General features: G+C 43.8%; 1 protein-coding gene across 6 annotated transcripts in view; it reads left to right on the forward strand.

The window, feature by feature from the left end:
- The window catches only part of AFF2 (ALF transcription elongation factor 2), a gene marked incomplete at its 5' end in the record, with an annotated part of 456,929 nt that overhangs the window by 425,065 nt on the left and 9,263 nt on the right, over positions 1-22,601 (forward strand). For 5 of the 6 annotated variants that reach the window (XM_080795304.1, XM_080795306.1, XM_080795307.1 and 2 more), the window contains 8 exons: positions 1,116-1,237; positions 5,965-6,187; positions 10,708-11,009; positions 11,753-11,816; positions 14,516-14,652; positions 18,836-18,907; positions 19,237-19,330; positions 21,780-21,832. In XM_080795304.1, the coding sequence (XP_080651430.1) occupies positions 1,116-1,237; positions 5,965-6,187; positions 10,708-11,009; positions 11,753-11,816; positions 14,516-14,652; positions 18,836-18,907; positions 19,237-19,330; positions 21,780-21,832 (1,067 nt within the window). The remainder of the gene's footprint in view (positions 1-1,115; positions 1,238-5,964; positions 6,188-10,707; positions 11,010-11,752; positions 11,817-14,515; positions 14,653-18,835; positions 18,908-19,236; positions 19,331-21,779; positions 21,833-22,601) is intronic. The other variant, XM_080795308.1, reaches the window with a different exon arrangement.

Here is a 22,601-nt window from a genome sequence, read left to right on the forward strand (position 1 = left end):
CCCCCATGGTGTGCCGAGGGATCCTGAGCAGCAGGTCTGTGTTGGCGAACTTGATATTAAGCCTCATGTGCAAAGAGGCTAACGGCCATGGAGTGCAGTCTCTGAAGGGCAATGATGCTTTCCATGGGAAATGCAGGATTCAATGTGACCGAGGAGGAAGTATTAGGAATGGTCGGGTTTGGGCAGTCAATATGAAGAGTATCCGAAATGGTACATGGAAGATTATGATGGGAAGGAAAGAAGGCTGTGGAGACAGTTGCCTTCCCCGGATACCCGGTCCCTAGCATTGGCTCCTTAAGCTGCCCCGGCTTTCATAGACTCACAGGGTCACTCCCACAGTCCCCACCCTGGCAGCCACAGGGCACCCAGGTGATCCCAAGCATTCAACATGCCCCCCCAGACCTTGTTAATCTCTCCAGACACACATCAGCATCCTCACACCCCAGTTACACTTTGATGCTCCCTGCTCCTGGCAGACACACAGTCTGCCCAGACTGCTGGGTTCCAGAGCTGTGTGGTTGGCCTGACTAATGGAAACCTCACCTGAAAGAGATTAGGACTGAATTCCAGGGCTACAAACTATCACCAGAAGGGAAACCCTCAATCTGGGCCTCATGAGTTCGAGCTCTGGCCCTCACTCTTCACCCCTCTGCTGGATGACAGGCGTAACTTCAGAACCAGCCAATGCAAAGGCATGTCTTACACATGGTTTATTGCCTGGCATGTTATTGGTTGTCTAAGTGACCTTTATATGTAACACATGAGCCCCAGGCTGTTTGCACAGCCTCGTGCCATGTTAGAGTTGCAGTGTTAGTTTCTCTGCTACTCATCGGTGGGGGCATTGTTGATGGAAAAAGAGTCTGAAAACGATAGGTTCTCTTTACTTTTGGTCAGAGATTCCTGTGCCACCCAATCTTTAATCAGAGGTTCACAGCGCAGCTCAACTTGCTCAGATGCCAGCTTCTTGGCTGATTGTTTTCTGTCTGAGCAAAGGTGTGCATTTAACTCCCCGAGCAAAACTAGAAGTTAAAATAGAAGCACCTGTCTACCTTGCTCATGGTTTTTCAGTGTCAGCATGTGCCATGTATTTCAAGTTCTTTTTCTTCCCATTAAAGCCAACAGAGATCGCAGAGAAAATCCCTGAGAAGAAGCAACGCCTGGACGAGGCCCCTGCTATCTGCCTGCTGCCCCCTTGCATCTCACCAGTGCCACCCCACAAACCTCCGCACACTAAAGAGTGAGTTTGCCCTGTCTTGGTAGGACACCTCGATTGTTTGGACCCCTCAGAAATCTCAAAGGAAGCCTTTTGGGGGTGGGGTGGGGTGGGGAGAGTCCTCCTTCAGAGGAATGGTAAGTAAGGAAGCAGCCAGTCCTGACAGCTGGTCTACCAAGGGTGGGATGAAAGCTGGAATGCAGACTGCCAAATCTTGCATATTCCGTGAGTTCTATAGCAATCTTTCTTTAGTCCAACTCGTGCGGGGACCAAACTCAGCCAAAGTGACCTTTTAGCCTGAAGAGAAGAGTAAAAGGAGTGAAGGAATTAAAATAAGAAAGCATCCGGATCACCTGCTTCTGGGTCACTTCCGGTTTTGATGGTAATGAAAGCAGCCTTTGCACAATGAGCCAGCTCCTGCTTCCTCTTTGGTGCCATTCCGTGACCTAAAGACAGAGCTTGAGGGCTAGTAGGTCCATCCTGACATCCTGAGAGGCCAGGGGAGTGACATGTTTGAGGATGCCACAGAGAGGAGACATCTGAGAGCTGCCCGCACCCCCCCCCCGGGGCCATGGTGTGTCAGGGAAAGCTGTCTGGGGATGCATCCATTAGTGCCAGAGTCAGGCGGGAGGCCTCTGTCTCCTCCTCACTCAGATGGCCCCAGCCTTCCCTGGAGAAGTCCTGAGATCTGTTGCTACCAAGCATTGTGACCAAGTTCTTGCATCTTAGAAGTATCACTTAACTAACAGTCATGTTAGCTACTGGAACCATTCCATCTGGATAATTATTGCCATAAATTCATTCAACATTAGAGATTACTTCCATCAAAGTCCAGTTTTGGAGCCCATTAGCAGCCCAGAACAGAGAGGCAATCTGGCTAACTGCTGCTAACAATTGATTTCATAGATTACTGTTTAACATCAGTGATATGGTATCAATCTGCCACAGATAAGATGTCGGAAATAAGTTTTCAGCTTGTGGTTGTTGAGATCCATATTGTTTTGAGATGAAAGGTAGGAAAAGACCAATTACCTCTCTATCCACTTGGTATAATAAGGCGACTGGGGCCCCAAGCTTCTCCTCTCCCTGAGAATCTGTGGCTCTTCATACAGTGCATCTGGTATAACTTTGCTCTGAAACATCACTTCACATACTTGGAGTTCTCAGACCCAGCGACCCTTCCAGTAGGGAAAGCTGACCTCTTCACTCCCAAGTGAGCCAGCCCTGTGGGGAAGCAAGCTCCTTATCTGGGGATCAAGCATGGTCCTTCCATGGTCCTCCTCCTTCCCTGGAAGACAGACAGAAATGGTATGGCTGTTGCGGCCATAGCTCCCCAGTTTCCAGGCTTTGACCTGTTCAGGCAACCCACCGACACAAGGAAAGGGCAGAAGGTCTTGCCACAACCATTAGTCTCTGACACTAGTCTCTCGAAGCAGCCCAGTGACCCTCCACTTCTCCCATCTCATGGAAGAGACACAATCAAGTATTAAGTAAATGTCTAGTAATTTGAGTTTGTTCTTCAGAAAATGGTGTTGCTAACTCATGGTCTTTATAGTCTTTCTGCTTTTGTAGTCATTAGAAAAGCAGTGTTTACCTAGTAGCATTCATCATTCAGGAAGGGCCTGGACCAGATTCTTAGGCTCATCAAATAAACCCAGATCTGTGGAAAAAGTCTCCAGAGCTGAGAGAGAGAATGAAGCCAGGACTGGCCTCTCAGGGCTCTTCTCCCAGGAACCCCCTCCTCAAGTTCCATCTGCTCCTTTGTGCCTTGTTGACCTTCCAAACCAAATTCTTAGAAATTTGTAATCATTTACTTTTCTAAATGAATGTTCGAAACCCAGCAAAGAATGCCACACCGGACTATGACAGCCACAGTTCTCCATCATCTAACAGGAGGGCCCTGCTGAGCCCCACCCCTGCCCCCCAACACACGCACACACCCACCTCCTTGGGAGCTTGAAGCATCAGCAGGACCTCTGAAGCACTGGGTGGTGGTAGTGACACACTTCTCTTGTCCACTGTCCCCCTCTGACCTAAAAGAGGTGCCCAAGTGGCAAAACCTGTTCTTATAATAAGAAGCCATAATGGTGATAGAGTGATTTCTAGAAAATGCTCCCTGGGTATCCTTCACCAGGGAAGTTATTGAAGGCCCCATGGTTCCAGCTCACTACCAAACAGTTGGAAAAGGGGCCAGGGAACCGGTGCCCACTGCACAGAATGTGCTGGACTCTGTGTGGTGTTCTGTGTATGGTGGCAGATGGGAAGGCCAAGCATGACTGTAGTGGTCACTGGAAAATCAGACGCAGCTCAAGTAATGGAGGAGTGGCTGTAGCTAATGAACCACTCACCTCCCATAGACGCCCCAGCAATGCTTGACATCTCTCTGATGTCCACTGCTTCTGTAATGATCATACTTACTGCGAGCTGATGGCCACAGAGCTTCCTCATGGACATGGGTCCTAATTCAACAGTTTGCCATCCTTTTTATTTTATTTTATTTTATTTTATTTTATTTTATTATTTTTTTAATCAAATTTTTTATTTATTTTCAGCATAACAGTATTCATTGTTTTTTCACCATACCCAGTGCTCCATGCAATCTGTGCCCTCCCTAATACCCACCACCTGGTTCCCCCACCCTCCCACCCCGCCCCTTCAAAACCCTCAGGTTGTTTTTCAGAGTCCATAGTCTCTCATGGTTCACCTCCCCTTCCAATTTCCCTCAACTCCCTTCTCCTCTCCATCTACCCTTGTCCTCTATATTATTTGTTATGCTCCACAAATAAGTGAAACCATATGATACTTGACTTTCTCTGTTTGACTTATTTCACTCAGCATAATCTCTTCCAGTCCTGTCCATGTTGCTACAAAAGTTGGGTATTCGTCCTTTCTGATGGAGGCATAATACTCCATAGTGCATATGGACCACATCTTCCTTATCCATTCATCCGTCGAAGGGCATCTTGGTTCTTTCCACAGTTTGGCGACCGTGGCCATTGCTGCTATAAACATTGGGGTACAGATGGCCCTTCTTTTCACTACATCTGTATCTTTGGGGTAAATACCCAGCAGTGCAATTGCAGGGTCATAGGGAAGCTCTATTTTTAATTTCCTGAGGAATCTCCACACTGTTCTCCAAAGTGGCTGCACCAGTTTGCATTCCCACCAACAGTGTAAGAGGGTTCCCCTTTCTCCACATCCTCTCCAACACACGTTGTTTCCTGTCTTGCTGATTTTGGCCATTCTAACTGGTGTAAGGTGGTATCTCAATGTGGTTTTGATTTGAATCTCCCTGATGGCTAGTGATGATGAACATTTTTTCATGTGTCTGGTAGCCATTTGTATGTCTTCATTGGAGAAGTGTCTGTTCATATCTTCTGCCCATTTTTTAATATGATTGTCTGTTTTGTGTGTGTTTGCCATCCTTTTTATTGGGCATCACAACTATCTTAAAATGGTTCTACATGCCAAAGCAATTTTTAAATTCCATTGGCAAATATTTTTTGATTAATCTTAACTAATTAATGTAATGGCAGAAACAGTTACTGTTCTTAAATATTTTACTGCTTCACAAAACTTGACATAGGGCCACATTTATGAAACAAAAGTTGGAGAAGACGGCAAATGCTATTATAGTTGGCAAACTTGGGCAACACAGTGGAAGGGGAACAAGGAGACTGCACTGACTTCTACCATCTCAGGGAAATCAGACCACTTGAATGCTTGTTCATCTTTGATTTGTTGCCTTGACATATTGTAAATCTATATTGCTAGATACTGACTGAAATTGACCAAGAGGAAAACATAAATTCTTGTTGACTTAATTTGCTATTGAAAATTGTATCAATAATCATGGAAAGTAAATGGCTGCACAGTGCCATATTAGTTGTCTAAGAAAAGATTAAAATTCAAGTAATCTTCATTGATTAGGCTAAGACAGTAACTAAAATGAAAATCCATGACCCAATTACCATGTTAAGCAACTAGCATAAGGTTTTAGTTGTTCTGTTTTATTTGAAGTCTCTGTCTCTTTGATGGTGCCCATTTAATGGGCAGATAAATCAGTCTGAAAGCTTGGGAGTACTTCTACGACTACAGATGTCTTATGGCGATATGACAAAATAGTTTCCAAATGGGTTCCATAAAGGGAAGCACATCAGGACTCCAGTATAACCGTATAAGGTCAGGGGCTTCTTGTGCCTTGGTGTGGGCCTAGGATATGTTGAACATACGGCTCTCAGTGTGTCATAAAAGTATTTAGTGTGTTATTGATAGCTAAGTAATGTACAAGCATAATATTTCTTAAGAAAATATCCCCCTACTAATTGTTTATTGTTCCATTTATTGTGTGATTATGCAGTTCAGTCCTAGGGCAAAATAAGCAGGAACCATCCTAAAAAATGATGGGATTAAAGTCTGCATTGGATTTTCCATAAAAAATCTAATTGAGAGGAATCTTGAAAGGTTACAGATATCATACTGCAGCACCCTCCATTAGACAGTTACATTTATCACGGAGTTCTGCTTCAGAGACATGTGTTTATTCTTAGACACATCTATTTGCCTTTATTTATAGCTAGAGCTTTCTATAGATATCTATGTCTACATGCATTTTTGTATATACTCTTCTTCACCATAGTTAAAGGACGATCAACTAAAATCATACTTAAATTGAAAGTATCCACATCATGGGAAAAAATCACAGAAGAGAGACAAAACTTTGTGACACCCTATGCTTTTTGTTTACACAGGAACAGTTCATCCAGGAGAGCAAATAGAAGGAAAGAAGAAAAGCTGTTTCCTCCTCCACTTTCCCCACTGCCAGAGGACCCTCCACGCCGCAGAAACATCAGTGGCAGCAATGGCCCCTTTGTTCAAGACAAGAACATCCCTATGATCGGACAGATCACCTCTATCAAACAGAAGAGAAGTGAAGGCAAATTCTGTGCTACTTTCAAAGGAATATCCGTAAATGTAAGCATCTCAGAAGAAGTATTATAATCATCAGGCACAAACAGGTTGACCCAGCTTGTCTAACCAGATGTGACCCCCAGGGGGATGGGAGGAAGAGGCAGAGAGAACAGTGTACAGAAATACACAAACGCTCCATTATTTCAAATCTCGATTGTTCTAATGTAGGGTGAATTTTTCATTCCAGTCTTACTTCTCCCAACAAATTATTATGCAGAGACTCAGGGCTTTGGACATCCTTTGGTCTAATACTTTCATATCTTGGCAGTGGAGACACACAAAGTACTGATCGGGCACATGGCGTCAGCACTGATCATTTAGTGAATGAAAGAACCAGTGGATGGGGTAGGATTGCCCAAGGTCACTGGATTGGTGCTGGAATTCACAGTTGCATCTTCCTACCACCCAGTGCAGCAGGTGTGAATTATGTTTAAAACAGTGACTCAAGAGGATGGAATTTAAAAGGTGAATCTGTTGGTAAAAATCGCACAGCTGTGGTTCTAAGCTCAACTAAAGGATTATCCAGCCCTTTGGATTTTCAGCACCGCTGCTCTGTTAGCATAGAAAATTGAGACTTTGCATCATTTTTCACATCTGTGCAGTCTTTCCGTCTGTCTTGGGTATAGGTACCTAAAGCGCAGAAGCCACAAGCAAAGTGTCACCAGTGAATATTAATGACAAATGCATCTGCTTTTCCATGTAAATGTATGTATGTGCAGGTGTGGCATCTGTATGCATCTAGTCTCCTTTAAGTGTAATGTAAAAAAGCAAATATGGGAAAATCAATGAGCTTTCAGATGTCTTGATGCCAGCCTGGTGGACCCTGGACCGAACGTGCCCATTTACCACTCCATGAAAAGCCACAAGGCCTCTGAGCTTGAAGGACTCCAAGGCAGAGTCCTCCATCATCTGAGATGACTGGCATGGCATGCATATCTAGGCCAATTTCATCGCTGGTATGGAGCAATTGGTCTATTGTAAAATAGTCATTTTCCATATGAAATTGTGTGTGTGTGCACGCTTGCGCCCACACATATTTGCATTCACATTTAAAAATGCTGACCTCGTTAGAAATTAAACCATCTATTCTAAACAGTAATTATGCTATCAATCCCATTTTTCATACTGAATGTAATTAATATAGTAAACTCCAACTCGTGCTCTTTTCTCTTGCAAGCTTTAGGAGGGCATACACCAGACCTAGGCAATTCTCTTCATACAATGCCTGGTATATTGGCACAAAGAATTAAGTGCCTAATAGAGTTGTGATTGTGACAATGGTAATGCTTACAAGCATCAGCAAAGTCATATCTATAAGAACTAAAAGCTACTAGGGAAACCCGATAAATATGGTACCGTCGGCACCTAGCAGTGGATTGCCCTCCTTAAGGAACTCATTGGAGTCTCCCATGAGAGGCTCCCATGACGGACTACCCATTGCCCCTTCCTTTCATAAATGACTTGAAACCTGGAAGACAAATACATTTTTGCCTTAGCCTGGAGGCTAGGAGGCTTAGTGCATGGTGTTAAAACTTCAACAGGTTTTCTATGGCCTAGGGCAAATTACAAAACCACTCTGAGTCCATAAAATGAGTGGATTTGATTAGATGATCTGTAAGGCTTCTTCCAGCTCCCAAAGGATTTTCAATCCTGTGGTCTCAGAGTCTTCTGTATTCCACTTTGGTGTGAAGTCTCGTTTATTGATTCAATAGATGGCTGAGCATGGATGGAGAACACATTTATGTAACTTGCATGATCATGACTGAACACAGCCATTTCAAGTCATCTGTGCCAGGACTGACATCAGTGTCATGTGCACAATGGATGCAGTGCTTTGGGGTCCTTGTCACATAGCTTGATCATAGAGACAAGTAGGACCATCTTGGGTTGACTCCGCTGCTTGGTGCAAGCCATCTGGCTTTGGCAGTGGAAACCTGGAGTTTTAGAAGGCTTCAGTGTTTTTCTGTGTTTGGGTTGAATAAAATCCATGATGATTTGTCAAGTATTTGCTCCCTATCCATCCCAACAATTGTTACATGGGTAGCCTCTCACCACATTTCTTTCAGTGAGCTCTTGGTTGTAAGTTTTGATAATCAGAAGATTCGGGGTCGAGTGGAAAAGATAGACTTGCATGGACATAAGGAATGTTCACATTTGGCTTCTATTTTGCAACTGACCCTCTTGACTCAGGCAGGTATGAGTGCACTCAGTCAGCAAATATTGGGAGCACGAGGCTGTGGGGTGGTGGGATGGGGTGTGGTAGTGATGTCAGAAATCAGAGATAGCACCAGTGTTCAGAAAGCTCTCAGTGTGAGGTAAACAATGAGACACATGCTCAAAGAACTACAATATAAAATGCCTGGTGGGTGGTGTCATAGAGAGGGATTAAGACAGATTTCAGTTCTCTGAAGGGGCCAAGGAAGATTAAAGCCCCTCTGGCTGGAGACATAGGTGGTTTTCCTGGAGGAGAAGGCATTTGTTGAGCTGGGTCTTAATAGGTGAGGACAGTTTAGAAATGAAGGGATGTGGTTAAACAAAATGTGATCTGTACATACAATGGAATATTCTTCAGCCTTAAAAGGGAAGGACATTCTGACATGTGCTATGATGTGGTCGAACCTTGAGGACTTGACGCTGAGTGAAAGAAGCCAGTTGTATGTATTTTACCACGATTTTTTTTAAATTAAAAATTAGAGCAAATTTTCACCAGGTGAAAAAGGAAAAGTAATGAAGGGAAGGTTCTTTCAACTCTAAGACTGCACATGAACCAAAGCAGGAAATTGAAGAAGGCAGGTTGTGTCCAGTCTGGGGGAATGTCTGTAGGAATGAGGAGGAGGAGATCAAGAGGAAAGCAGAAGCCAGATTAGGGAGGACCTCACAGGCCAGCAAAGGAGCTCAGCCTTGGGTTTGCATTTGGATTCAAGGCAGTGAAATGCATGGAGCTTTGTGGAAGAAAGTTTGGCAGCAGATTGAAAATGGATTGGAAAAGCTGGCTCCGAAGTCGGAGGTCTAGCCGGCACGCTGATGGTCTCAGTCAGAAGCCACGAGGGCCCGCACTTGAAGGCTTCAGAGTGGGAAGGGACAGATTTGAGAAATGGTGGGGAGATTCAATGAATAGGACTCTATAATGGATTGGATAAGGGTAATGGAGAGGAAGATATTAAAGATGAAATAGAGCAGGGAAATTCACTTTTTTTGAAGCTCTTTTCAAAAGAGTTTTAGGATCATTATCATTTTTGAAATGGAAGAATTTACAGCACTTCAACATATAAAGCTGATTAAAGCAGAGCAGCTCAGATGGAAGGCAAGGTGGGGAGTATACTGGCTCCAATGCTCCTGGCCCAGGGATGACCACAGTGCCCTTACTGACATGGAGAAATCCAGCCTTGGTGATAAGGGAAGACTGTTGCTGCCATTAACAGAAAGAGGGAACTGCTTTGGTTATCAATTTGGTTTCAGGGCAATTTGATGGGCTAATGGCCATCTTGGTGATAATGAGCCAGAGGTGATCACCGCACATCTGGAGCTTTAGAGAGAGGGTAAGATTGAGGTTTCCATTTGGCAGTGATCTAGATATTATCCAATCTATACCAACACATACAGGATTGGCAAATCCTGTCAAGGTCAGGAAAGAAGACACCTGAGGAATGAACCTTGGGAGACATAACCTTAAAGAGATAGCAACTCAGACAAGCAGAAGAAGGAGGAGGTCCCATGGCAAACATGGTCAGAGGTAGAACAGTCAAGATCACGCCACAATTGCCAGGTAGGGAGGGCCAAGTCTACTGTGGTCTCACGACATATACTGTCACAGAAGCACAAATCTTTCTACCTACTTTTTTTCAGCTGGATTCCACTCTTTCCATGGCAGTGACAGTTCAGGGTGAAACCCAGAAGTCTCTTGCCCATTTAGTTTTTGATCTGGTCAAAATGAGCTTTCACCATCTCAAGACTTCAAAATGAGGAGGCATTCATGTGACATTCACTTAGCCAGACATCAGTCAAGGCCTCAGTGAACAAAAGGGCAGCTTCAGCTTTGGTTTCAGGGTATAAGGCCTGGTTTGCTGCACTGGATTGCAGAGTGACTGGAGTACCTTATTTACCCTAGTGAAAGTTTTTGGGCTGTTCCCTTATCAAAAATATTCATATCAGAGTCACCTCTCTTTCTCTATCCCCCTGCCCATGCTCACTCTTGCTGTCTTCATTCTCCTTCCTCCTCTTTCTTGTCTTTCTCTCCCTCCCCACTTCTTCCTCTCTCCACCCACATTTCCTACAAGATCTGCCAATGGCTGTCTTGTTGAGATAATGAGAATTATGTAATCATAGAACCTGACTAGCTCCGTGGTTGTTATTATCCTAGGAGAAACTCTGGTGATCTACCACGGTCACCTATTTATTCTCAAGCTGTGTGCATTGTTATCTTTCTTTTGCCTTGTTTCCTACTGTGCTTGACATTCAAAGTCTATGTGAAAAGATGTTCTAAGAGGCTGGACCTTATGGCAACTGTCTGTCATTTTCCCCAGGATGGAGACACTCCAAAAAAGACAAGCTCTGCTGCCATCACGGTTACCAACACGGCTATTGCCACTGCCACTGTCACTGCTACTGCCATTGTCACTGCCACCGTCACAGCCACTGCAACTGCCACGGCCACGGCCACAGCCACTACCACAACCACTACCACAACCATCTCCACCATCACCTCCACCATCACTACAGGCCTCATGGATAGCAGTCACCTGGAGATGGCATCCTGGGCAGCCCTGCCTCTTCTGTCCAGCAGCACCGCCAATGTCCGGAGACCCAAGCTCACTTTTGACGACTCGTATGTTGTTCCCAGATCATCACAGATATGGTGTGGGGGAGGTGCATGGGGGTGGGTGCATGCAGGATGGCTTTTCTAGCACCAAAGTAAGACTTCAGCAGTAGTCCCTCATCCCCACACATCCTCTGTCTGTACCAAGAAATGTCTTAGACCCATTTTCATCATGGAGCTCTGGTACCATTTCCAAAGACAGGTGCTTAATTCTAGGTTGCTTTGGTCCCCTTTCTTTCTTTTTTTTTTAATATTTAATTTATTTATTTGACAGAGAGAGAGAGAGAGATCACAAGTAGGCAGAGAGGCAGGCAGAGAGATGGGGGGAAGCAGGCTCCCCAGCTAGCAGAGAGCCCAATGAGGGGCTCAATCCCAGGACCCTGAGATCATGGCCTGACCCAAAGGCGGAGGCATAACCCACTGAGCCACCCAGGTGCCCCTTGACCCCCTTTCTTATCCATGTCCTCAGATTGAATAGAGCGCCAGCAGCAGCTAGGTTCGTTGGGGTCCACGGGATGTTCGGACAGTGGAATGACTGGGTTGCAGGGGCCAATAATGGATCCCAGCGGGCCATTACGCACTTCACATCCCACTTCTGGGCTTCTTTCAAGGTTGGTTATTCTGCAAACGCTAGTGGTCACCTGCCTTCTCCAAGACATTGTATTGGCATGGATTTATAGAAAAACTATTTGCGGCTCTTCAGTCTTTTGGGGAAAAGATAAAACTTTAAGGAGCCCGTTTTGTTTCTTCAGGGTTCACAATGCTGATTATTACATGCAAGAGGCTAAGAAGCTGAAGCACAAAGCTGACGCACTGGTAGGTTTTTCCCCTCTCGCTGCTTCCTTCCCATTCCGGTATCATGTTTTGAAGGGAAACAAAGAAGTCAACTTATCAATAAGTCCAACTGCCTCATTGCTATGCTGACATAGACAGATTGGGGCTGATTCATTCCTTACACCAAAATTCCCGAGCTCTTGGCAGCATGTTGCCCTGCCCTTATTCATGTTCTCGCTCTTCTTCCCCTTGCCCTAACTTCTCAACTTAAATGCCACATACTGTTGTGGGCTTTTGAGTGAATTCGAGATGACTTTTGAAACTGCCCTGGAGAAAGTGGGAAATCCCTTTGGTTTCAGTAAATCAGAACTGGTATAGACAGAGACAAAGTGGTTGACAGCTGGTCAGGTGGCCTCAAAAAATGCCTTTGAGAAACCCAGGTGTGTAGAAGAAAATGCAGCTCCGTGCTGCACTGATTACATGTTTCCAGGTGAGGCCCACAGTCAGGCTAGGACCCCACACAGAGAAATGAAGTTCTGTCATCCGGAGTTCCGAGGACACACGGCCCCATTGCCTCCAAGGGTCTTGGCCACCGAGACCAACGATGATCTCAGCGTGTTGAGTTGTCTTGATTGCTCCTCGTAATGGGGGTCTCAGCCACATGTCACAATTACTCAGGGAGCTTTAAAACAAACCCAATGCCCAAGCCTCACCCCAGATAGATGGAATCCGAATTTCTGAGATGGGGACCCGAGCATAGATATTAACACTCTCTAATGCTCCCAGAGAAGGGCAGTGCCTCAGTTCAGGGTCCTCACCTCAGTTCAACTCCATTATGTTAAAAAAAAAAAAAAAGCCCAGTGTCCTCCATCATGGCAGTGTGTCTATCCAGGACTTAGCTGGCTCACAATGTTGGACAGTCATTTTGCCACTGCGGTCCAAATTGCTCAGGTATTGTCTACGGCTAACCTTTCTGTGGCAGGAGTGCTCCTTTGAAAGCTATTGTCCTCTGCTCCTGCAGACAAAAATGACAAGGCAGGCTGGGTACCCGCTCCACTGGAGATGCTGAAGAGACTCATGGGCTCATGGAGTGGGACCATGTACAAGAGGTTTGGAGGAACTGAGAAAAATCAGAGATATATATATATATATATATATATATATATATATATATATACACATATATAGGGTTAAGAGCCAACATCACTCTGTACCTTCCAGGGTTGTGTTTATGTGTACCCCCAAAACACTTTTTGTCTAAGCCATTTAGAAAATGCATTTTCATTTGAGGAGACTCCAACCCCCTTGGGGGCAAAAGCCAGTTTGGGGGGTAAAGTAAAAAAGTCAGACATTGGAATGGTGCATGACCCTCCAGTCCACAGGGCACAAAGAGATGCTGAGCATACTTTTGGTCTTTATGTTTCAGTGGAGGTGTGTGAAAAAAGTACCTCAAATAACTCCCACAGGGTTCAGAGGAGAGGTGGTGATGATGGAAACAAAGGTTGAGAGACACTCATTTAGAGGAAGATATCTTTCCTAGGCTTATCTCTGTGCCAGACCCAGAGGCCCCCTGTTGTTTGAACCCCTTGGTTTATGGTTGGGGAAACTGAGGCCTGGGACCAGGGTATGACCTGGCCACAAAGTGGCACAATGACCACGTAATCGTCTCTCTGGACTTTTCAGTCTCTCCTTTTGGAAAAAGAGAGGTTTGGTCTAGGAGATCTTTAAGAAGCCTTCCTGCTGTGGGTTTTTGAATGAGAAATCACTTTGAAAAATCAAGATGTAAAGAAGAATTTCCCCACAAGAGAGGCAGTCAGAGCCAGATTACCTAAGGAAATAATCAGGTGAGGCACGAGAAGGAGGAGAGAGTTTACATACACACACATAGGTTTTCATAAAATCGCTTTGAACGTGGTTCAAACCAATATTCTTCCATAACAGCTCACAGTGAGGAAACTGCAGAACATTTATTGTAAAAAGAGTCATTTACAACAGTGGTTCTGTAGGACCTGTAACTCATCATTTTATAGTTGTACTTAATCCTTTTCCAGAGACAGCTACTCTGCCATTTTGAGAATTGAAACCTTCACAGCTGCAAGAAAATATTTTGATAAAAGATATACAAGAAAATTAAAATAGCTAAATCTGCATTATATTGGTTCTTTTTACATAAAATCTTGTATTAGTGGAATTCTTACATCCAGCTATCAAAAAATTGAAAACATTAAATACTGTTATAAAATACTCACTATAAAAGTGTCATATATAATATTCATTATACATAAAAAAGAAATCAGTATGTCTGAGTCAGTCTAATCATGACCATTATCAGGGCTAAAACCTTTTGCAATAAAATTTTACTAAACTAAAATATTTAGTAGTGCTATATTTTTTGGCTTTTTGACACACTATTTCAGGCCATCATTTACAATGAAAGTGATATGATTCTTGTCAACAGTCACACCAGAAGCTTCACATTTTTCATGACAATAGCATCAATTTGTTACTCCTCCCCTGGGGATGGGGTTGATGTGATCGCAAAGACTGTATAGGGAAGTTGCCCATGAGTCTCATGAAAAGCAGAGTTTCAGGGCAAGCTCTGTCCATAGGATGCTCCAAGGCCCTGTCTAGTCAATTCCCTGGGGGGAGGGGTGCAAAATGGTCCTGGGGTTGAGACCTGCTCCTTTACATGGGGGAGAAAAGAGGCAATATGCTGTTGACAAGTCATCTTCTTGTTTCAGTTTGAGAAATTTGGCAAAGCCGTGAATTATGCCGATGCAGCCTTGTCCTTCACCGAATGTGGCAATGCGATGGAGCGTGACCCTCTAGAAGCCAAGTCTCCCTATACCATGTACTCTGAGACCGTGGAGCTCCTCAGGTTAATGGCCTCTCTGCAGCCATCTTCCTAAGCTCACCTCAGTCGTAATTAGAAGCTGCTAAGTTTTTTTTTAAATATCATTTCCTCCTACTAATGGTTTGTCCTATGCATCTTCTTCTTAGAAGTTATCGTAGTTAGTTCTTGCCATTTTATTAATGTCATGGAAATTTATAATTGATGGACACTGCTTTTATAAATTATCCCCTTCAGAGGTTGTAACATGAGTGTTATAATTTGCAATATTCATAAAATTAAAATGGAAACGTAGTGGGTGGGAGTAAAGTATAATAATTTCACCATTTGGTATTGACACTTGCCTTTTCAAAGTACAGTTTTATAATTCAAGGAAGGTGGCGCTATCAAGATTTCTGTTATAAACCATGTTTTCTCAGAATTTCTGCGTTGGTTGTTAAAAAGGAGGGGCCACTGTTTCTACACAAAGTTGGCTTGAGGGCGGCAGGTATTCATGAACTTCCCCTGTGTCTGTAACTTCAAGGAAACAGACAAGGTGGTAGGAGGGGGAGGGGTAAAGATCAGAAGATGTGAGTAGGAACCGGTATATTAACTGCACAGATTATTGGTCTCATTTGCATTTGAAATGAAATTTCCTGGTCTGCCCTTGATCTTGGTGGAATAGAATTTGTGAGTAATCAGAAAAATTCCTGGAAGAAGCGGAAAGAGAAGAAATGCCCACTGTTGTATTTTCCAGCAATGTGCAGATATTTGTAAAATAATTGAAAAGCACCATCATTTGCTGGATGGACTAAATAATTGCTTTTGTTTGAGTGAGCAGTTCCTCACCTGATAAGTCCTTTCTATTCAGGTCACCTCTGGCTCGATTAATTGATAATGCCAGGCCTCGCTTTTACTGTTACAAATCGGAGACCCTTGTAATTAAACCTTCAGACAAACATTGGACACACTGAGCATGCATATTTACCCAGCAAAGTCTTCCAAAAGATCAAAAGAATGCAAAGTATTATTTAAAAAAAAAAAACAACTGTGCTTCCATAGAATCAGAAGAGGAAGTTCAAGTCACTAAAGTAGGGGGTTTATGAGGAAAGCAGCCTCACCTTGCCAGGCAACCACCTTTGGCTTTCCTCTGTTCAGAGAAGCATGTAAGTCATCTATCTCTCAGACTTGCTTTCTGCTCTGTGAAAGCCACCACCGCCATTCTGTAGCTTTTAACAGGAAATTGATTTCTCAGTGTGTTCGAGGCCATCAGTGATTTTCAAAGATGCACAGGATGAAATTTCTGGCAAAAATTAAAAATTGAAGGGCCAGCTTTAGTGAACAAACACAGAGAAAATTCATGTTCTCTATCCATCCAAACATGCAAACTTTTTTTTTAAAGACACTTTTTAAATTAGTAAGAAAGTTAAAAAATACTAATACCTAGTGTTTAGATACACACATCCAGACACGCACCAAATAATGGTGACCTAGGCCTCGCCTTTGCTTGTGGTGGGAATGGAAACTGATCATTATAAAGTGAGGGAAATTTGGCATTATGGAGGAAAACCTTTACAAATGAGCATTCATATCTTTTCAGCCAGTAATTCAACTTCTGGAAATGTGAATTTCCTGTACTGAAAAAAGTAATTGTGAGAGTAGAGCGAGTTATCTGTATGGTGTTAAGTTTGGCATATATTATAGCACACAATTAGAAGCAAACCAAATAATCAATCAGAGAAGAGTAAGTAATTACACTGTAGTACACTCAACAGAATTCTTTGCAGCCAGTGAATATCAGCAACGATGGAGACTATGTAACTGCAGAATTATATACACACTACATTTATGGCCATGAAAAGCATGTTTCTGCCTGTAGACCATGCGGGAAGGGAAATGAGATCCCAGCTTCAGTAGGGTGAAATGATGGGTGTTTCCCATCTCTCTATATTTTTCTTTCTTCTTCATTTTCTTTTAGGAAAACACATGCTTTCTTAAAGATACAAAAGCAGAGCATTGTATTTCATTTCTGGTAAAAATGCAGCGCGAGCCTTGGAGTAACATTTATTCCCATTAGAAAACACTTCTTTTTCCATTATTATTTACAGGGGAGAATGTATGGACGTTCACTTTACAGTCAATAGTTTGAAACTTTATCTTAATTGTTGATTCCCTAGCATTTGTAAGAAATGATCAGGAAAGTTCCTGTGGCCCCACACCCAGTTTCCCCCAACAGTGTCACAAACAAGACAGTGACATTGACAAAATTCGTGGAGTTCTTTCAGAGTTTCACATGCACCCCTTCGTGTGCTCTCTGTTTACATGTACAGATTTCACATTTTCTGTAGAGCATGTGTGGGTATATATATGGGAGTGTGTATATATATATATATATATTCATATGTATATGTATATATAAATATATATATATGTGTATATATATATATTTTTTTTTTAAGAAAATTTTGTTTGGGAATAAAATGGGCTAAAACAATTTAGGTCTTCTGGTCCCTTGAGGCAACTGAAGTTCCATGAGCCACTCACTTCAAAAGTTGTTGCAATTAGAGGGTAACTAATATGAACATGGTTTTTAGTGGCATAATATGTGGTGGAGAGATTTTTATCACTCTCTGGCAGTATGCTGGCCACAGAGAGAGCCCAGTTTTCTTCCTTCAAGCAATTATAGCAGCTCCGAGCCCTGGGAATCTGCAGTAGAAATGTATTTGTGCAAACAAGTGGGACATCACAATGACTTGACATTTCAATGATCCAACTGTCAAAGACAGTTTGATTTATTACATAATAAAAATCCTTTCGCTTAATATGGCAACAGAAGGGACCCACATCCAGTTCACAGGTCCTTTTCCTGGAAAATATTCCTTCATAGAAGTGGAGCTATAACCAGGAGACAGGGTGCCCGGTCTTAGGGGGCAAGCCCTGGGGCACCTGGTGTTCTGGGGAGGCTGTTAAAAATGGGGAGTCCATGGTGCAGGGTCTCCATCACCTTCTCATAAATAAGAACGAGCCCAGGCTGCCTGCACACTTCCAGCTTCCTTTTGCAATGCTGAACTCCATTACTTATTCCTCCACAGGTACCTGTGAAATTGCATTAAAGCTCAGACAATGATTTTGTGCAATGAATTGATTTTCAAGAGTCTAAATGCCCAGAATGGGATGTGCTCAGCTAGAAGAAAAAATTGAGAACCATTCCACCTTTGATCACCCCAATGTGGAACGGTAACAATTAAAGAGAATAGAAAGACAAAATGTACAAGCACCATAAATTAAAGGCTCTTAGACCGGCAAATGCTGTGAAATTGACCTTCCTCTTAAAAAAAATAAAACTACTTTCTATAGGAATATCTTCAAAACCTGAGCCATTAGAAAAGATCTTTTTAACTGTGTGATTGTGGGCTCCCCATGCCTATGTCAGACAGAGTTGTGTATTATTTACCTTGTCTGTCATGAACTCAACTGAGACAGACATCTGTGGCCGCTTATCATCGCAGACCAGTCATGCCGATTAGCTAGAGTAGTCCTCAGGACAGTCTGTGGCCAGCATGCTTTTTGTTTGTTTGTTTGTTTGTTTTTATTTAAATTTCAGTTAGTTAACATACAGTGTTCTATCAGGTGTATGATACAGTGATTCAGCACTTCCATGCATCCCCCCGGTCCTCATCACAACAGGTGCACTCCTTAATCCCCATCACCTGGTGCCCCCCGCTCTCCCCCACCCACCCAAGTCACCATCAGTTTGTTCTCTAGAGTTAAGAGTCTGTTTCTGAATTTGTCTCCCTTTTTTTCTGCCTTTGCTTGTTTGTTTTGTTTCTTCAATTCCACATATGAGTGAGATCATGCGGTATTTGTCCTCCACTGACTGATTTAGTTCACTTAGCGTGACACACTCTAGTTCCATCCACGTTGTCGCCGATGGAGAGCATTCGTTCTTTTTGAGCATTTTGCAACACTATGGTAGTTCCACAGCACTGTCCTAGAAGGTGGGCTCCACATTTAGCTGACCTCTCCAGGGCTGACTTCTGTATGCCACTCTTTGGATCATCACTTCACACGTGTTTCCAGGAACGCGTGTTCCTGCCCACCTGACCTACATTTTCCTCCCACCCTGAGCAAATGTGGCACTAAGGCATTCAGGCAATGGGAATAGCAATGACTTCTAGACTCTCTGAAGGGTCATGCAGATGGCACTTGAGCTTGTCCTTTCTCTTCAAAGGTACGCGATGAGACTGAAAAACTTTGCAAGCCCCTTGGCTTCGGATGGGGACAAAAAGCTGGCAGTATTATGGTAAGTCTCACAGAGGTTGCGAGGAAGCAGCTGAAATGTCACAGAAGGATTTGAAAACTGCAAATCGACTTAAGCTGCTTACCCCAGATCATTATTCTTGTTTTCCATTAAACTATTAAAGGATAACTAATGGATTTCTTCAGTCGCTGACTAAACATTTACTCTCCTAATTTATACCCTTATCAAGATGGGATTTTAATGCTTACCCCTTCTCTTTGAAACATTTCCCTTTTTTTTACTTCTGGCTCTCAGTAACTATAGGGGAGGGAGCACAGCCTGTGAATCAGCATTTTTGTTGCATTAACATAATCCTTTCCTCCTTGCCACAGCTACAGGTGTTTATCACTTCTCTACTTGCGGATGTTCAAGCTGAAGAAGGACCATGCTATGAAGTACTCCAGATCACTGATGGAATATTTTAAGGTAATCCTTATTTTGTATAATTTATAAGTACCTGGTGGACATAATCACTAATGAGACATGGCAAGCATGTGATTAAATGTCAAGGTTGTTGCTGCAACAGGCTTAGCCTCTGTCATCCCAGCCGGCCATGGCCTTCCTGCCTCTCTCCCTCAGGGCTCAGCAGAGACCTCACGTTTGTTTTGATTCCTGGGACAGAAGGTGCAGTAGTGCGATCCCTTGATTACCTTCTGGACTGGCCAAATGATCCTTGACATGTTCCTGGTTGCAGTCAGGGGAATGATGCTGCCTTCTTCTCCACCCTGCACGGTAGGGACACACCAGGGGACACAGGTTGTGTCCGTGGTCATGACCTGTCTCCTGTGAATTGAGCAGCCAGCCCAGAAATGTCTCAACAGTGGGAAAAGTCGCTGCAGCCACCCTGGGCTCTAGGGGGATAGCCATTCCCGTAGGAGCCCTTTAGCCATGGGTAGCCTTGGAAGGCAGTGGTCGCACTTGAAAACTACTGATCAAAATTAATTAATTAATTGATTAATTAAATAATAAAATAAAACAAAACAACTGATTGCTCTGGTTACCAAAATAAACCAGCACACAAACAAATAAATAAATCCATGGTCTATGGAACTGGAGATTTTAATTCACAAGCAAAAAAGGAAGGGAAGGGAAAGGAAAGGAAAGGGAAGGGAAGGAAAGGAAAAAGAAAGAAAAAGAAAAGGAAGGAAGGAAGGAATTTTAACTTTAAATTTTAATTTTAAAAGGAATTTTAATTTTAAAAGAATGCCAAAATTTGGTACTGAGCCCAGATAAAAACTGGCCACTGACTGGCTTCATGGTCTCCGAAATTTCTGCTTCATTTGCAGCCCCCCAACAACTGGTCATGATTTAGATTTGAGAAGGCTCAAGGCTCCTGTTGGTCATGTCTTAAAGGAAAAGGATGATTATTTATTATTATTATTATTATTATTATTATTATTTATGCCATGTGCATGAGACTGCTTAGCTAAATTGCACCAAAGCAGTTGTCCGAGATGAATTGAACCATGACCTTCACACTGGTCTCCCAAGTGCAGTAAGTGGCATAGGGCATGACTGTAGGAGCACGCCGACTGGGCTGGGGAAAAGAGCACGTCCACCAGCTACTCCCTGGTGTGGCCACAATTCCATGAAGCTGGTGCTCATATAGGGGTGATGCATCAAATACAGCAGCTGCCCATCACCCCCGCCTACATCTCTGCTCTCCACCTGTGCCACAGAAAGGTGGCTCTCGAACCTGAGTGGGCATCTGGAGGCCCTAGGGAGCTCATGAACCCTGAGTCCAGGGTCCCATTCTCAGAGTCTGCTACTGGAGGTCTGGGACAGGGCTGGAGAGCTGTCACATGTAACGAGTTCCTACAGGATCCTGCTGCCACTGCTGGTCTTGGGCTTATGCTTAGAGAGCCACAGCTCTAGTATCTGTCCTCTTTGGCCTGTTCTTTGTGGTGTTCAGGGCACGGTAAAAATGCCAAACAGATGTTGAAGAACTCACTCTTCTGGCAGCGTGCTGAGCTGCTTTTAGATGAAAAACTGGAGTTTGCAGAACACACCTTAGATGTGGGTCTCCCTCCATGCTCCAGAGAAGTGTTGCCAGCCTGGGCTCCTGAAAATGCCTGACTCTCCCTAGTACCTCATTTGCAAATGGGGCTGGGCTGCAACCCAAGAGGCAGGGAGGAACATAAACTTGGTCTTTGCCAGAGAAGGCCAGCCTGAGTCAGGCTGGGGGTTGGGGGGCTAGTCCTGTGCACTTTGGGCTCTGACCCAGTAATGTCATTGTGGTGAGCTGGACCACTGTCCTAATGTGGCGGTGCTGAATGACCTAAAGTTGTGTGGGCCCCCTCAAATGCAGGAGGCCCATTTTTGAAACCAACCCAGTTCCATTCAGAGGGACAAAGGATCCTCGGTGGTCCATGGCAAGGCACCCCCGGATCAGTGGCATTGCTAAACAGGGATTTTCCTGTCGCTCTGCTCAGTCCTGGCCCATTCCTGGGAAGTCCGAAATTACAGCCCACCTTGCATCCCAGGAAAAAGTTTGCCATGGGAGCTAAAGGTGAAAGGCTTGCCAGTACTCTGAAGAGCTTGTTTTGCAGAATAAATTTCAGATGAGGATAATTAAGCCACTTCTTGGAGAACTGAGTCTGATTTCACTGGGCCTTTTAGTATATAAGATCTTTCATCAAGTGACTTGCATGGTCCTGATTGGAGCCCGCTAATTATCCTACCCAGCTATTTTCATCGAGTGTGCGTCGTGGTGTGCTGACGTGCACTTAACATCCCAGCTCTGCGAACAGAACAGGAGGCATCCCGAAACGCTGCAATCAATATTAATGTACTTGAAATCACACTTCCATCTGTTTCTGAATTAATAAAACACAAAATAGATGTCCTTATTTCCCTCTCTCTCTCTCTTTTTTAGCAAAATGCCTCAAAAGTCGCTCAGATACCATCTCCCTGGGTCGGCAATGGAAAGTAAGTATCTTACGAAAATTGCTTTTTCAGAAACTCAGCGATTTAAGAGACCCCCCCCACCAAATATTTTGTATCAACAACTCAGGAGCGAAGATCAGTCCTGAGACTAGAGTGATTTTTGTGCACACGAAATTCTGGTCCAGTTTCAGCTAAGGGCAAGACAGAAAAGTTTAATGGGATGTAATTCCAAATTTCTTCAACTATTTGATCTTTAAGCCAAATTATGGCCATAAAAATATCTTTTAATGAGATGGCAAGCACCGTGCCATTTCAAGGGAGGCAGGGTAAAGTTAACTCCACGGCAGTGATTTTTCAATGATTCACTTGGTAATGAAAGACCAATGAAATATTCATTGATACATACTAAGTGCCGTTTAATAAAACCAAAGGCATAATAGTGTTGAGAATGTGAAGGCACTTAGTCAGCCAATTATCTGAGCCTTCATGGTGATTTTTATGTTAATACTAAAACACCCTGACCTAAAATACATAAAAGCATCCACTCTACTGCTGATCTAAGGCTCAGCGGAATCCCCCAATCTCTCCTCTGCTCGGAGTTGGAAGAGCACCCACTGGGTTCTGAGGTTGTCCCAAGCTCGCAGGGGGACTCAGGGAGGAGCAGGGCTGGTGGGCGGGGCACAGGAGTACCTTCCCAACACTGGGTGTGTTCCTCCAGCTCTAAAAGGAAAGAGCTGGACCCCTTGGCATCTGAGGCCCCTGCAAAGAGCAATTCCTGCTAAGAGCGAGATTTGGAAGCCCAGTTCTGTCC

The sequence above is a fragment of the Martes martes genome (genome assembly GCF_963455335.1).
Source record: "Martes martes genome assembly, chromosome: X".
Taxonomy (NCBI): Eukaryota; Metazoa; Chordata; class Mammalia; order Carnivora; family Mustelidae; genus Martes; species Martes martes.